We start from the raw sequence: 15696 nt of genomic DNA, 5'->3' as shown, positions 1-15696 counted from the left end.
TTTGTTTCAGATATTCCACAGCATTAGAATTTGTTTCATATTCCTATGACTCTGTAACAACATTTTCAATTCATTTATTGAAGTTAAAGTTTTAAGCTTCTTGCCATGTTTTATAACTTAAGCTGGAAATAAGTGAATGCTACACCATTTTGCTATCATAAGGCAAACAAATCTCATCACTGTGTAGGTTTAACAACCAACCTGATGTTTGATATGAATTTATTAGTTTATATAGAACCATGGCAAAAATAATTGCTTTTCATTGCCAAAAGCTTTATTCTGTATAACAGGAAATTACAATAGAGGAGAAATAGCCTTAAGTGTTCAAATAGAGATGAAAGTTGAAAAGTTCAAATTACTGAAGAATTCAGATGTTGTGTTGTTCCATTACTAGGTAAAAAATTGTTCAAGGAAAAGAGAAAAAATAATGAGATGACTTTATATATGACTTTAAAGAGATCAGTTTTTAAAAGCATTGGGCCTATTAAATGATAAACTGGAATGTTTAGACTTCATTATTTTGCCACTCTTCCCTGTGTTTTCTATGAATTTATACAAATGATTTTATATTTCATACAAATGATGATAAGCACAAAGTAGCTCAATGGCTAAATTAGTTAGTTGGTTTTCTCATTGCACGTACCCAAAAATGATCACAAGGTATTATTTTAACAGGAATTCTCACATGCATTTTAAGGGGAGTTTTAATTTTAAAATGGTTAAGGAAGTGATCTTGGATTCATGGGATCATAGTTGTTCTTCTTCCTAATTATTTCCATTTTCTATTTTTCAACAAAAAGATGATTAATTTTGTTATAAGGATGTTAAAAATATGTTAAACAAGAAATAAGATGTTTTACTGTTTTTTAAGAGGACTGAGAAAACCCACAGGCTTCAAGTCAGGTGTTCTGGGATCAATTACTGCCTTTGCCTCTTACAAGTGGGGAGACTTTTTCAAGTTAAATGACCTCTCTGTGCCTCTGGATCCTAGGCTAAAAAATAACAACAGTATTACTTATGTTAAGTTGGTGTCCTGAGCAATAAACTCATAATGTTTGAAAATTGTTGTGTGAGCAGTATGCAATCTTACAAATAAAAGTCAGTGTCAAAGTGTCTTATCTCCTTCATAAATCAAGAATTTTTGTGGAGAGACACCAGGGCTCCCGGGAGGATAGGTGGTGAAAGGAACAAGATGAAACTGATATCTTGGCGTATTTTACCCAAGTTGGAAAAGTGGTATTTTCCTGTTGCAGAAGATGACATGGCAGAAGGGGAGACCAGAGGCGACCGGCTGCCAGTATCCTGCAGCCCTCCCGTAGAATGGGAACGCAGCCACTCTTTGCCCTCTTCTTGGCTGGCCTGCCGAGACGATGGGGTGTATCTGCAAAACAGCACAACTGAGACCCTTAAGCACATCCACAAGGGCAAGGCAATACCAGGACAAGGGAACAACTGGAGGAGCTTGCTATTCAGACTGAACAACATTCTCACACAGATCGAATCTAATTATAATTGCTTAATGCTTCCAGATGATCTGACACCATCTGTTTGACTCTCACAGGAAAAGGAAAATAAAGGATTTTGAAAGGAAAATTATGCTTCTGTGAGATATGCAGTTGAAACTTATAAGCAATGAGGAGATATCCAAGTTAATTGAAAAGGACTTAAAAGCACAGTGTTTAGAATGCTGTGAAGAGGGGGAATATGTATGTTAAATATGGGGGACAGTGGTAGGCCAGCAGCGAAGGGAATTGGAGTGGTGGTCACAGAAAGGCATAGGAAATGGAACACAAACTGACATCTTTTTTCTTTTTTAAAAAAAGAAGGAAAAACATTTATTTGGTTAAAATGCTTGACAGCATGTCTGGATTTTTTTAAAAAAGAGGAAGGTGGGAAAAATGGACTTGCTTTATTGGAAAATAAATTTCTGGAACAAAATTTTGAAATGGAATAATTTCAAGCTGTTTGTTATTGCTAAGAAACTGGCGAGAAAAAAGATACCAGGGAAAGACCTATTTGACCAGTACTCACTTTCACCAGAGTTAAGTACATCCTCAGCACCAAAGAGCAGTCAACTTATCATGTTCATACAGTGTTAAATCTCTATTAGTAGCTCATTGTATATGTTCTCCTCAGATAAAAGTATACAATTAATGATGGCCATGAATTAAATTTTCATTTTATTTTTAGGATGAACTGAATAAGTATTCCGAGATTATGCAATACTAGACTAATTCATGTCTAAATAATCTGATATATAGCAGCACTCCTGAAATTAGGAATTAAAACTCAAATTTGAGTTTTACCAAAAGGATTCTTTAAAAATTCATACCTTAGTTATAGTATCTGTCCTCTGATGATTAAAATATATTTTCTTTGATTCAAATTAGAGCATCCTTCAACTTTCCAACATCAACTGGCCACATCTGTAAACTATATGGGTTGAGGTTTTGCAAGCATATATCTCCAAGATGGGAAAGTTAGGAAAGTTAGTTTTATCTTAATTTGCAGAAGTGAGTTCTGAATTCCACCAAGAGTTGCTGCCCCCAAAATAATGGTATTTACATTGGATTTAGTTTACTGAGTCTTGGCCTCTACCAGCATCTACCTAAGGTCTACCTCACCAACCCCTGAGGTGAGAGAAAACATCAGCATTACAAGTGATTTCATCCTCAACATCAGGTGCTTCATTGCAAACCACAGAGAAAGAGGAAGAGAGACAGTACACGAGTCTACATAACAACAGAGAAAGGCAGCAATTGTGCTGAGAGAGATATATACCTTAGTCCCTTTTTGGGTAGTGTATTTCTGTCAAGCTGCATGCTGTTAAAACAAAGAAAATCCCTAAGGACATAATGTAAACAAAACTTCCAAATTACACATCCAACAAAAACGGTTCTCTGTTTGAGCTACACAAAATTAATTTTTTGTAACACATATTTAATGCTTAACTCATTGGAAAAGGCCAACTGAAGATGACCAGATTTCCATTGTTACACATTCAATGATGATTTAGCAACAGGATTACTAGAAAATAGATTGAATCCTATGGTACCACAATCCCCCTCTAGATTCTATTTCCCTAGTGCTATAGTAAATTTCATTTGCCATTCAACTGGGCACTTACACAATAATTAGATGAGACTTCTGCTGTGATTTCATAGGCAGCAGAATCATACAGGTGGAAATGAGATAGATCTGCTCTACTTAAGTTAATGTGACAATTTCCAATGGGCAGAGATCTAAAACACTTTTAATACTTATTTTTTGTACTCAAATTATTTTTAATAAAAGTAAATGCAGATTTATTCCTATTTACATGAGAAAAAAATATAATAAATATCTGCTAAAATGCAATGTTTCTGGCATCATTTATTTAAACAATTTAATGAAACTAAACTAAGCCATCTTTTAGAAATTATAAATTAGGTATTTAAAAGGCCATGAGTTTCATTAGTCCATATTTTAAAGAATTCTCAACTGGTTGTAGAAAGAGGTGAAAGGATGTGTCTGGAGAAAATGAGAAATGGCCTCTCTAAAAATATAGGAAGAAGGTGTCAACAACTAAGTGGGACAAGTCTAAGGATTTCTATTATAATCTGGCATGTGGATAGCTAAAGATACAAATAAGTTGAATTTGCATAATGATAGTGTTTTTTCGTTAGAATCTCAAGTGATTAAAATTAAATACACAGTATGTGTATAACGGTGATGATGTAACATGAATGCAAACACACTGACTTGAAATTTAATCACTCAGAATCAAAGCTAAAATGTTTTCTTTCGTTCGTACTCCACTCATTAGCACTGCAAATGAAAGCATGCAAAGTAATGATACAACCTTTTATTTATAGGGAAAGTCCACTTAAGGTAATTACTGTATTATGCTGAATCCAGTTCCAATATATAACTTGACCATACATTTTTTAGTAATGTGGATAAACAAAGAAAAAGGAATCATATTGAACAAATATGTAAAAGCTCTAAATATGAGTTAATTACATTGTGCTAAAGTATTAATATGGTCATAAGCCATTATAAAGATGATCTCTTTCACATGTGCAAATTTATTAACATTTAACACTGCAGAGGGAACTGAAAAGCACTGTTTTGGCAAAGCTATCAACTGTATAGAAAATTGTATGTTCATATGGTGCAGCTAATTTCATGTAAGAAAAGTCAGAAAAAAATATACATCTATCTTTAACAATATAAATTTAAGCTTTAAATAGAAATCTCTCTTTGCATCTGAATATTAATGATACTATCATGCAGTTTCTACAAGCCCTGAAAGGTCACAAACTCCTATGTCTTCAAGGGCCATCCAGGCAGTGGGAATAGTGAAGTGGGGATTTTAGCCAACATTCTGAGGACAGGTACTGTTTGCTTAAAGCCAGTAAGTGCTGTGCAGGATTGTAAAGATAGGGTTGCCAGGTCTGATATTTAACAACCAGCCAAAAATACATAAAGTGGGTTACTACTCTAAATTATTTTTAAAGTTTGGTTAGGTCACAAAAAACAAACAAACAAAACAAAACAAATGTGAACTGGTTATGGCCCAAGAGCCACCAATGATCTAGAACAGTTAGAGCGAAAATTGTTAAAGAACTTTTAAATTTATTTACTATTTTATGATATTTTAAGGAAGAGGACTTTAAGCCCAAATTAAAATCTTTATGAAAACTATTGATTTAATAGTACTAGGATATGAATGTCAACAAAGTCTTGTGAAATTATAGATAAACTAGTAAGTCATGAACTTACATAAATGAACTTACCTAGGTCTCTACTGTATATCTCTAATTAATTTGTCTTAAATATTTAAACTTTAGCATATTTTCCCTCAGGTATGGCTCTTTGGTTGCCTTAGTGTTCCCAACTTTCTGCTGACTGTTTAATTATAATTAAGCCACAGTTTCTGATAACACCTAATTGTCTCTTTAATAGCTCATAAATTTTCTTGAATGTACTTTAAAGGATTAGAATCAACTGCTATTGCTTGCAATTTTGTTCCAAGAAAGAAAAAGTACAGCTTCATATATCAAAAATTATTTCAATCCAGTAATTTACTGGAGAAACTAATTAATATTCATATCATATACTATACCTATTAAGAAGATATCTTAATTTTCACAGTTTAATATTCATTAATACATTTTATAAGAATCAAGGCAAGCATTCATTTACTCAAACTAGTTTTGAATCTCAAAAAATTACTCAAAATTCTTCATAAAAAATAAAATACTAACATTGCATTTATAATCCATCTATAAAACTCATCTGGTTTGATTTGAGGTTTACTTGGTTATAAATATTTACTTGACCATTTCTCATAGTTTTTAATGGCTGAAAACAAAAGAAAAGGTTGATGGCTATCTTGTTGCAGTCATTTGTCCATATGTGGACAAATAATCAGTGTTTTGGAGGGTGACTTGGTTAATAAAATAACCTATTTGCAGTGTACTTGGTTTTGATATAAAATCACTGTTTGGATTTTTCATACATCAACACAAAAACAAGGATAATATTTATTAAAACTGTAGGTTGTTAATATATTTTCAACATAATTTGATTGACTTGTTGGAGGTTTTAAAAATGATGTACAAGGATGCCAATTTACCTTTAAAGTGTGGGAACTCTAAGATGCTGTAGGAAGCCTAGCTTCTTAATTCAAAAATTCAATGAAACTACCTACAACAGTGCTTTTGTGTATGTAGTTGGTCTTCATGTAGGCTGTCTATAATGACAAAACCAGAAGGGAAATATGCAAAAATGCCTATATTTTAGGTTCTTTCACCCAGTTGCGTCTCTTGTGTCTCTTGGCCCAGTTTTTTGTTTATGAAGAAAAATGCATTTTGTGATTAGCAGGCTGCCACAGGAATTATTGATCATCAGTGTCTCAGTTAGTTCTAAAATTGTTTTCTCAGAGGGAGTCTCATCTGCATGGCTGTCCACGTACCATTGTTAGGGAAATGGCAAGTAATGTGGGGTATAAGCAATGTTTTTCTCTGGGTTTTGCATTTCACAAAGGCCAGACAAACGGGAAAGCAGTAGGAAATCTTAGATGAAGGGACAACTGGTGCACTGGAATGAGAGTCTTGGCTGGGATTTTAGTTGATGTTTTTTAAAAAATGCTTCTCGGAATAAGTGTGCAGAAGAGGAGGTATGTCAGCATCAACACTAGACTGAGAAAAGTTTAGGGAAGGCACCAGGCGTTTTCAGTGACCAGTAGTACTTCACAAGTAACATACTAAGATAGGTGGCCAAGGACATTTTTTAAAGCTTTAGGTGTGCCAAGAAACAAACAGCATTAAATTCCACAGGGAAAAAGGAGCAGTTTTAAGACATTTTCCTGGGGGAAAGAGTCAGTACCAATTTATCTGAGAAAGGATTTTTTGGGGGAGAGAATCTAGAGCCGTTTTGGCCAATAGTGATGCTTTCTCTAAGTATATTAGGTAAGGAATGCCTGATGTTTTTCATTTTAACTTGAAAAGTTAATCGTTAAACCAATGGGAATCACCTTGTAGGGTGATTTATTTCAAAGTGCCCTATTAAAAGTATCACCGGTGTTAATGATTTTCTCTACAATTTCATATCTGACAATTGATTTTTCCCAATTCAACAAGGATTTCCCAGTGTTCCATTTGCTATTTTTTCCACAGAAGTATGAATAATGCAAATTTATACAAATTTAACTTGTTGCTCAGAGCATAATTGTAGAATCCATTTAAATTCAGACTTTAAAATGCTTAAATCATCATAAGGAGTGGTGTTGTCCTGGGCTCAAGCCAAATGATTAACATGCCTTGAGAAGACATCATTCAATATATAAATACATGCTTTGAGTTTTATTCAAATTGCCTATTGGGTGTATAGGTAAGTATTCATATTAAGAAACTCAATTACCCAATTACCCTATCCTTAATGTTTTTTTTTTCCCCCTTGTGCAAACTTGGTAAGAGCAAATAAAAGGCCCACTCTCGTCAAGGCTACATCCCTTCGGTCTGCGCTCCTCGGCCGGGGCGCGCCCACGGAGCCCAGGGACTTCGGGGGGCGACGGCGCCTGCGGAGGGGCGCGGACTCGGCCGGGGCCCGGGACGCTCACCTTTCCGAGAGCGTGGATCGCACACTGCCCGTTCTCACGAGCAGGCTCTGCACCTCGTGGGCGCCCGCGGCCAGGCCGGACAGGGAGCCGTGGTGGCTGAGGGGGAGGTCCATGGACTCGGAGCTCGTGTGCAGGCTCGTCATGGACGGGTAGCTCGGCGTGTCCTTGCTGCCCGCGGAGGAGCTGCTCAGAGTGGCCGCCCACGCCGGGCCGCCCGACGCGGGGCTGGACGCCAGCGAGGCGCTGAGGCCGAGCACGTCTGCAGCTAGGTCTGCGGGCTTGCTGAAGAGCGGGCTGCTGCCGCCGCTCGGCCCGCCCGCGCTGCCCGCGCTGCCCGTCCCCGACGACGGCGACTCCAGGCTGCCCTGCCGCGCCAAGGCGGCGCCGGGGCCAGGCACGACGGAGGGCGCTTTCGCTCCCTCGGCACCAGGTGCGGGGGCGGCTTTGCCACCTGCCTTGGCACCAAACAACCTAAGAGAAAAACAAACAACAGCTTCAGTTGTTCCGGGACCGATATTCACAGGGGCCACTTAGGCCCCCGGCACCCAGCGCCCAGCGCGCTCCACCTCGGCCCTGCAAGTCCTGCGTCGGACGCTCCTGTCAGTCACCCTCCCGTCAGTCACCCAGGGGACAGGCGCGGGACCCACCTGTCGGTCACCCGGAGCACAGGCACGGGACCCTCCTGTCAGTCACCCGCAGGGCAGGCGCCGGACCCTCCTGTCAGTCACCCTTCTGTCAGTCACCCTCCCGTCAGTCACCCAGGGACAGGCGAGGGACCCACCTGTCAGTCACCCGCAGGGCAGGCCCTGGACCCTCCTGTCAGTCACCCGCAGGGCAGGTGCTGGGCACTCCAATCAGTCACCCTCCTGTCAGTCACCCAGGGGGCAGGCGTGGGACCCTCCTGTCAGTCACCCTCCAGTCAGTCACACAGAGGGCAGGCACGGGATCCTCCTGTAAGTCACCCACAGGACAGGCGCAGGATCCCTCTTGTCAGTGACTCAAAAGGCAGGCACAGGACCTCTCCTGTCACCCGAAGGGCTGCAACTGCATGGCTGTCCAGGTGGAGGCCGAATGTGGGCAAAACAAGCCAAAAATCAAAGTCCCTGGATTTTGCGACTTAAATGGTTATGAGAGTCTTCAAAAATTAAATTGTTTCCCCACACTTGCTTTACTTATTTAAAGAGCCACTAAAATGAAACAACTTCTACGCACTCGGTATATAACAAATTTTTTTTCCATTTTAACGGTTTATTCAAATTCTAAAAGGAAGGTTTAAGGCAGGATATGGGAAGGTGTGGTGCCTGTCTGGTGGCCTGAATGATGGTCAGAGTTGTCAGTTGGAAACAATACCGGACACTTTCGGCAACATGTTGACTTCTCTTTATTTTCCGAAGAAAGACCAGAAGGTTTTATGTCGGTTGCCAGTGCTTTTCAAATATATATTTATAATAGTGATTTGAAGCTTACTTGGTGCTAAGGTAAATGTTGGAGTTTAGTTCAGAAAACATTTTAGTTTTGTAAATGAAGCAGATGATATAATCAAATTTATGTAAATATGGAAATAAAGTGATATGAAGTAATGGCATAATGATTACTAATTAAGTTGTAATGAAATCTGTATTTCCTAGAGTGAAATATCTTATGACCAATATGAGAAATTCTTTCATAGGTAATGGGCCACTGGAGGGCACTGCTGGCTTTTACTTCAGTAAAAAAATAATTACTCTCACTGTAAAACCACTACTCTTGCCTGAAAATCAACATAACAAAAAGGCGGTTCTTAAGGGTTAACATTTCTGCTGAGGAGTATGACTGCTAGGTTTTTCCAATGATCATGTCTCTGAGATTGCTTGAAATGTAAAAGTAAATGTTTCCAGAACCTTTATTTCCTAGATACAAAGGTTCTTGCTTTAGTTACTATAATAATAACAAACATTGAAAATCCTTAACATGCAATGGACTATAAATTATACTCAAACATTTCACATTGGTGAGGAAATACCCATAGAGATATAACTCTTTGTCCCAAGTCTTTACCTGGATGTATTTTCTTACCACATAAAACACATTGGTATTTAAAACAGTGATACCTCGCAGCAGAACTCCACGTATTCAACATCAAAGACAGTCCCAGTGAGGAAACCAAGTCATGCTGCTTCTCAGAGTTTTACAGAAGAAAGCTGATGAAGAGTTAGAAAGTCTAGCCCATTTCTTAGTTGTTACCTTATATCAAACATCCGTATATTTTCTAATCTATCAGTCATGTCATGCCTTGATATTCATCAACATGTCAAGATATGGTACTGTATAAATGTGTCCAACGTGAGCTGGAAACACAGCTCCATCTACATTCATGATCACCAACTCATTAAGAGCCAGCAAGATAATAAACACTGGTAATGAATACCCATGGTCATAAAGACCTATTTTGTTTTGTTTTATTTTTAATTGTGTAAAGGAGAGATGGAAATCTATGGAAACTTCACAAGCTATTCCTTTATCACTGCCCCTAGATATTGCCATCTGCTGTTAAGTCTCTTATAAATGCTATTTGTGTTGCTAATATTACAAATAATAGTAAAACTGCCAAGTTTGAGCATTTCTCAAAATGATCACTTTTTTTGCTAGTTATTTATAATAATAGGCTTCTTAAAACCCACTGTACTCAGAAACTGAATAAAACTTTCTACAGTATATTTACCTTAGAATATATACATATATATGGATAGGCAAAATATGTGTGTGTATTTTATAGGATAGGCTATAGAGTGAAAGTATATCCTAAGATAGAGGATTTGAAATTTTCCAGCATCACTTTATGCATTCTTACCTTCGAAATGTAGGTGAGGCAATGTCAGGATATTTGGATCCTGGCTGCCTGAGCCCTTGTGTCCCACAGGCACTGGCAGAGGTGGGGCTGGATTTGGGGGAACCTGATAAAGACAGACTCTCCGAGTCCGAGACTGCTATTCTCTCCTTCTCCTTGTCCGTTTGGTTGACAGTGACGGGACTGGAGCGCCCAGACCCAATCTTAGTGGGTTCTCTCAGTTTAGAGGCGGTGGCCCCCGCTGACTTGCTGCTGACATTGGAATCAATACTGCTGGTACTGGATCTGTGGCCCCCCCGGCCCGGAATGCCACTGGTGCTGGACTTCGCGGGGCGGGGCAGGCTGCGGTACTGTAGGGATGTCTTTGAGCTCACGTGAAGCACAACGTCATCCTGATTCTGCGAGCCGTCCAGACTGGTTTTTCTCCCTGCATTTGATGTTCCACCGATGGCAGCAGACTTGGGGATTTTACCCAGCGTGGCTGACCCACTCGTTATTGTCGCTCCACTGCTTGTGATCATAGCAGACGACCCTACTCCGCTTGGTTTCTTAAACCCAAAAGAGCCAGTGGCAGTTGACCTTCCAATGCCTGAGGGGGGCTTTTTTCCCTCATCTCCACTGCTTCTTCCTGCATCTGAAGGAGACCTTTGTAGAGGCGAGCCTTTCAGGGCCGTTTTCCCTTTCTCTGAAGCTTTGGCATCATCAGTTTTCCCTAAGCAACGATAAATATATAAATTCATGCAATTTGATGTCATAGAAATATTCTTTCACTATTGTGCAAAATGTCAATATATCTTTACATTACTTCAATAAATATTTGCTGTTTTTATCTAAATAAGCATTTACTCCAAATATGTTGTGAGAACTGAGTAGTACACAGCCACAAAACTTCAGCTGTCAGAGGAAATGGGATGAGAGGTCAAGGAGATGAGATACAGAGAGATTTGCTTTTTATTGTTGTCTTATATCTTGCAACTCTCTTCCTTTACAGCATTTAATCTTATCAAGCTAAGTAGCTGGAAAAAAAGAATGCCTTTGAATATTTGTGAGACAATTTTATTTGGGAGAATCCTGTTACATCATTATTTTAGGTGGTGCTATTTAAAATTAGGGAGATTTTTTAAATGGGGAGAGAGTCTTTAAAAAAAAAGTCTGATATAATCTGGCAGAATTCTTTCACTTTCTTTCTTCATAAAGTCTAATTCACAAATGCGGTTCCAAATCTTCAGCATTTCAATCCATTACATTAGTGTGATTGCTCTTGCCTCTTAGAGTTGGTAGTGAAACTTAGTGGCATACTTAACATAAATATTCCAAACTTTCATGAGGAAGTCAGGATGAAAGCAATCTTATTTTTACTAAGCAGGCTTAATTTATTTCCACATGAACAGAAATGAGTTTTGGAAAAGACAGTCAACAGCCCCACATTATGATGGTGCTCGTAAGAGAATGAGTAGATAGTTCATGTGGTCTTATATGGTGAAGTATGTAAAATTTACATAGAAAAAACTATTTTACTATACAGAAGAAAATCTGACTTAATTTAAAAAGCTATTATTAAGAGAACAAAGATTGAATGGAAGTAGTAAATTCAAACACTTTTGCATCACAGCTGCCAAGTGATAAGCCTACCAGGGGTCTTGAGTGCACTTGTCCCAGCTTTCTGCCGGGATGGTGGTCCTCCTTGGGCAGACATGCCTCTTCTCCAGGAACCTGTCTGTGAAATGGACAGGGAGGCTTTCTGCCCTGCCTTCTCGGGGTCTTCTGCAATTCCTGAGGCAACACCCTTCCACTTGCTACCACCATCCCCATGGCTGTCAAAGTCCTCCTCTGTTTTTTTCAGCTCCTCAGTACTATCCCATGTGTCATCTGCTGTAGAACGTTTCTCTGAATCTGTCTTCAGCTATAAAGAAAATAGTATTTAAAAATTTGTGCAGAACACAGAACCCAAGAATGGACTAATACTTACCAAAGGGAAAGGGACTGGGGAGGACAGGTGGGAAGGGAGGGATAAGGGTGGGAAAAAAAGAAAGGGGGCATTACGATTAGCATGTATAGTTGGGGGAGGCACGGGGAGGGCTGCGCAACACAGAGAAGACAAGTAGTGATTTTACAGCATCTTACTAAGCTGATGGACAGTGACTGTGAATGGGGATGTGGGGGGACTTGGTGAAGGGGGGAGCCTAGTAAACATAATGTCCTTCATGTAATTGTAGATTAATGAAACCAAAATAAAATTAAAAAAAAAAATTTGTGCAGAACAATCTACAAAGTATGAATAAGGCACTAGAAAGTACTTTCAGATAACTGGCAAAATAAAGGAAGCACTGATTTGTATTTCAAATGAATTCCAAAGACTCCTCTATTTTTATCTATGTCTTCATTTAAGTCTCATTAATTTTAGCCACATAATTCTCACTTGCATATATTAGAGGATGTCAGAACAAATATGTTTGAAAACCCCAATTAACTCCAAAGAAGAATTTTGTGTCAAATCTAACAAGGAAAAGTAAGACAAGACAAAACTTAATCATCTAATACCGATTCTTGATTTATTATTCTCAAGAGATCCAGTAATTTATTTCAGAGATCAATATAAAACTAAGGAAGAACTATACAAACTTAGACTTTTAAAATACTTTTTAGATTTTAAACAAATATATTACTATTATAAAGAGAGATACAGCAACATAAGTCTTTCTGGGTTAAACTGTAATCAATAGAGAAAAAAATATATATATACACATAAACTGCTTTAGTTTATACAATCATTTCAGATTATGACAATCTTTATTTTAATCTAATGTGAAATAATCTGGGGGAGAAAACTGGTAGAAGCACTGGAAAAGAAAGAGGCAATTCTCACCTGGGTGCCTTTCCGGGAAGGGATGGTGATGTTGGAGTAGGAACTGACTGAGGAGGTGGTGTTCAAGTCATCCGTGCTGATGTTATCAAGCGTGTCGCTAAGACCACTGCTCACCGAGCTGCTGTCATCCCAGCTGAGGGCAAGACAGCAAGGTGAACACCGGAGGCACCATGCAAGCCACCTACACTCCCATAGAACTTCTCATTTATCAGGAAGACAATCCCTTTTTAAAAAATCTATACAAAATCATTCACTTTCCATTTTTGAAAAATTGTATTAGTAAGAATTGAATGCAGGCCTGAGCATAACCTTATCTGATATTTGCAAGGAATCAGTGTCTGGTGTGGGTCCATATTCCAGGGGAATGTTTAAAGAAGGCAGGAAATTGCATGGTGTCAGGAAAGAATAAAATTACCCATGACTTTTTTTTTCCCCGAAAAAGTAACAAAGCGTGTAAGAATTCATCCTTTGTCCTGAACAACAACAAAAAACCAACTGTGCTTTAGTTAGGAGCCAGAAAGTCATTCTGGTCTTTCTTCTACCTTAGTAGCCACTTCCAATCACTCACCAAACCTGAAAGATGGAGATTCACTCTATCGTAATCCTCCTTCCTGTCATCTCTCAAAATTTCTGACCTAGACAATAATATCCTTCCTTTGGTCTTTCTCAATAAAACTTAATCTGCTAAACTTGGGTCAACCATCACAAATTCACATCTGGCTATGTCACTCCTCTGCTTAACACTCCTCAAAGACTTCTTTCTACCAAAGCAGTAGATTCCTACCTCATGCGGAGGACAAGGCAATCGCTGGGGCATAAAAAAAATCTGAAATTCTGAATATATTTATTTTTAATCTAAAGAATAAATAAAATAGGCAATATTAATACTGCCCATTTCATGGGCAGACTAACACCGGCACCCTCTCTTAGCTGATATGTTAGTGGAGCAGGAGTTGGGATGAGCAGGCTGACCTGAACAGCAATCACAGTGTGAACGGTGCAGTGTGAACAGCAGCTCCAAAGCAAAGGGGTTGCCCACCGTGCCCCATTTACCGGCTGTTCCTCAGTCTGTTGTGACCTATTATTGCCTATCTGCGCTCTGTTAACTCAACTCATGCACAGTGGATACAGGTACCAGATATCAACAAAAACTAAGTTTCATAAAATGGACAAATGGCTTAGGAAACCTCTGCAAATAATCCACACAGTGAATGGAATATATGTAATGAAAGCATAAGCATATCACACATAATGACAATTTTTTTTCTTGTGATGGGAGTTTTTAAGATCTACTACTCTTCTAGCAACTTTGAAATGTACAATACACTACTGTTAACTACGGTCACTATGCTGTACATTACAACCCCAGGACTTATTTATACCTGGAAGTTTGTACTTTTGACCACCTTCACCCATTTTTGTATTTTTCACAAGAGCAAAAGGGTATTTTGTACCACTGTAGCAAATATCTGTCATTTGTGGCATATTAAATCTTTTGAATACACTCTCTACATCTTACTTTGACAATTTCCACATTGAGTCTTATCTTCCCAAGGTAGTTTACAGAAAATTCACATTCTCAGACTCCCTTACAGATTCAGCATGCAACACAAAGCCTATCATATGTACCCACAGAGTCACCAATGAGAAACACAATCCTCAGGCAAATATGGCAGCAGAGTCACTCGCCTCTCCTCCACCAGCACTGGCAGATTCCGCCTCCTCCCCTCTTTTCACCCCTTCTCTCTTGAAATGCACCAATGACAGCTTTAGAAGCTCTTCATAAACTTCAGGAAAGTTCTTCAGAAACCTTAATTTTTCCTCTTTTTCACTATTCCTTTGAATTCCTCAATAGTCAGAACTTAACTCACATTAGACATTTACCTTGGACATTTCCTAGTCTCTCACTTCAATATTGCTTCTGTGATCATGACACTCAAATTCACATCCCTGATCCCGACTTCTTTCCTGACCATGAGATCAGCATTTCTAGCCTTCAACTGGACAGTTTCTCAAAGATGTCCTGTCAACATCTCAAAATCACCCTGCCTAGATTACATTCTCTTTAAAACCTACTTTTTATTTCCAGTATTGACATGACCTGTTGATTCTTCTGCCATAAAAATTAGTGTTATTACCATTCTTCTCTCACTTGGCTCCATTCTTTGTCAGGTCGTCTCTAATCACTGAAAATCCTTTTCAGCTCCAGGTAACATGACCACCCTTTTGTTCCACATCTTTACTTCCTATGTTTATCCCTCTTTCCATTAAAGCTATTAGTAAGTATCTGCTCTTACTTATTAAACAATGAATAAATTATAGCTCCTCTCCTGAAGAACTCAGTGTTCATTGTGGAGGACAATTTTAAGAAATGATGATAACATAAAAGGGTAACGTGTAGTGGTTGATGTGAGTGCTAAATGTATGGCAGGACAGACCTACTTGTCACTTATTTGAAAAATGAGTTGAAGAATTTTTTCATGATAGGGATACTGTGGAATGATCAGATGAAATCCATGTATTATAGCATATATCACCTGTTATAACCCTTTTTTCTGTTTTTCTATCTTCTTGGTCATAATATGAATTACCTGAAGTCAGGGACTATTTTTAATTTACCTTTATAATCCTAGCATATAATATGGTGTCTATTCTGAAAAGATGCTAGTAGAAGTTTGTTAAGTGGATGAAATACTTTTACTTTTGAAAATGCTGCTTCTATCCAGTAATGTTAAATTGGATTGAATCCAATAATATATGTAAATTTTGAGAAAAATTTGTTCAACATATTTCTTTGCTAAGCAATCATAATGGAACAATTTTTGATTCCTGACATTATTTTCTTAAAGTTCAGTGACTTTGACTTTTGCCTTTGATTTTGTAGATACCAGAATTCTT

The 15696-nt window shown here is 38.4% G+C and overlaps 1 protein-coding gene across 6 annotated transcripts in view; it reads right to left on the bottom strand.

The window, feature by feature from the left end:
- The window catches only part of NAV3 (neuron navigator 3), an 859400-nt gene that overhangs the window by 83578 nt on the left and 760126 nt on the right, over window positions 1-15696 (bottom strand). For 5 of the 6 annotated variants that reach the window (XM_057487521.1, XM_057487525.1, XM_057487522.1 and 2 more), the window contains 6 exons: window positions 12799-12931; window positions 11565-11835; window positions 9936-10644; window positions 7106-7576; window positions 2782-2823; window positions 1221-1381 (listed from right to left, as the gene is read on the bottom strand). In XM_057487521.1, coding sequence (XP_057343504.1) covers window positions 1221-1381; window positions 2782-2823; window positions 7106-7576; window positions 9936-10644; window positions 11565-11835; window positions 12799-12931 — 1787 coding nt within the window. The remainder of the gene's footprint in view (window positions 1-1220; window positions 1382-2781; window positions 2824-7105; window positions 7577-9935; window positions 10645-11564; window positions 11836-12798; window positions 12932-15696) is intronic. The other variant, XM_057487524.1, reaches the window with a different exon arrangement.

This window comes from Manis pentadactyla, chromosome 10 (genome assembly GCF_030020395.1).
Source record: "Manis pentadactyla isolate mManPen7 chromosome 10, mManPen7.hap1, whole genome shotgun sequence".
NCBI classification, from domain to species: Eukaryota; Metazoa; Chordata; class Mammalia; order Pholidota; family Manidae; genus Manis; species Manis pentadactyla.
The sequence above is the reverse complement of the archived record's forward strand: the minus strand, read 5'-3'. Positions and strand labels throughout refer to the sequence as shown.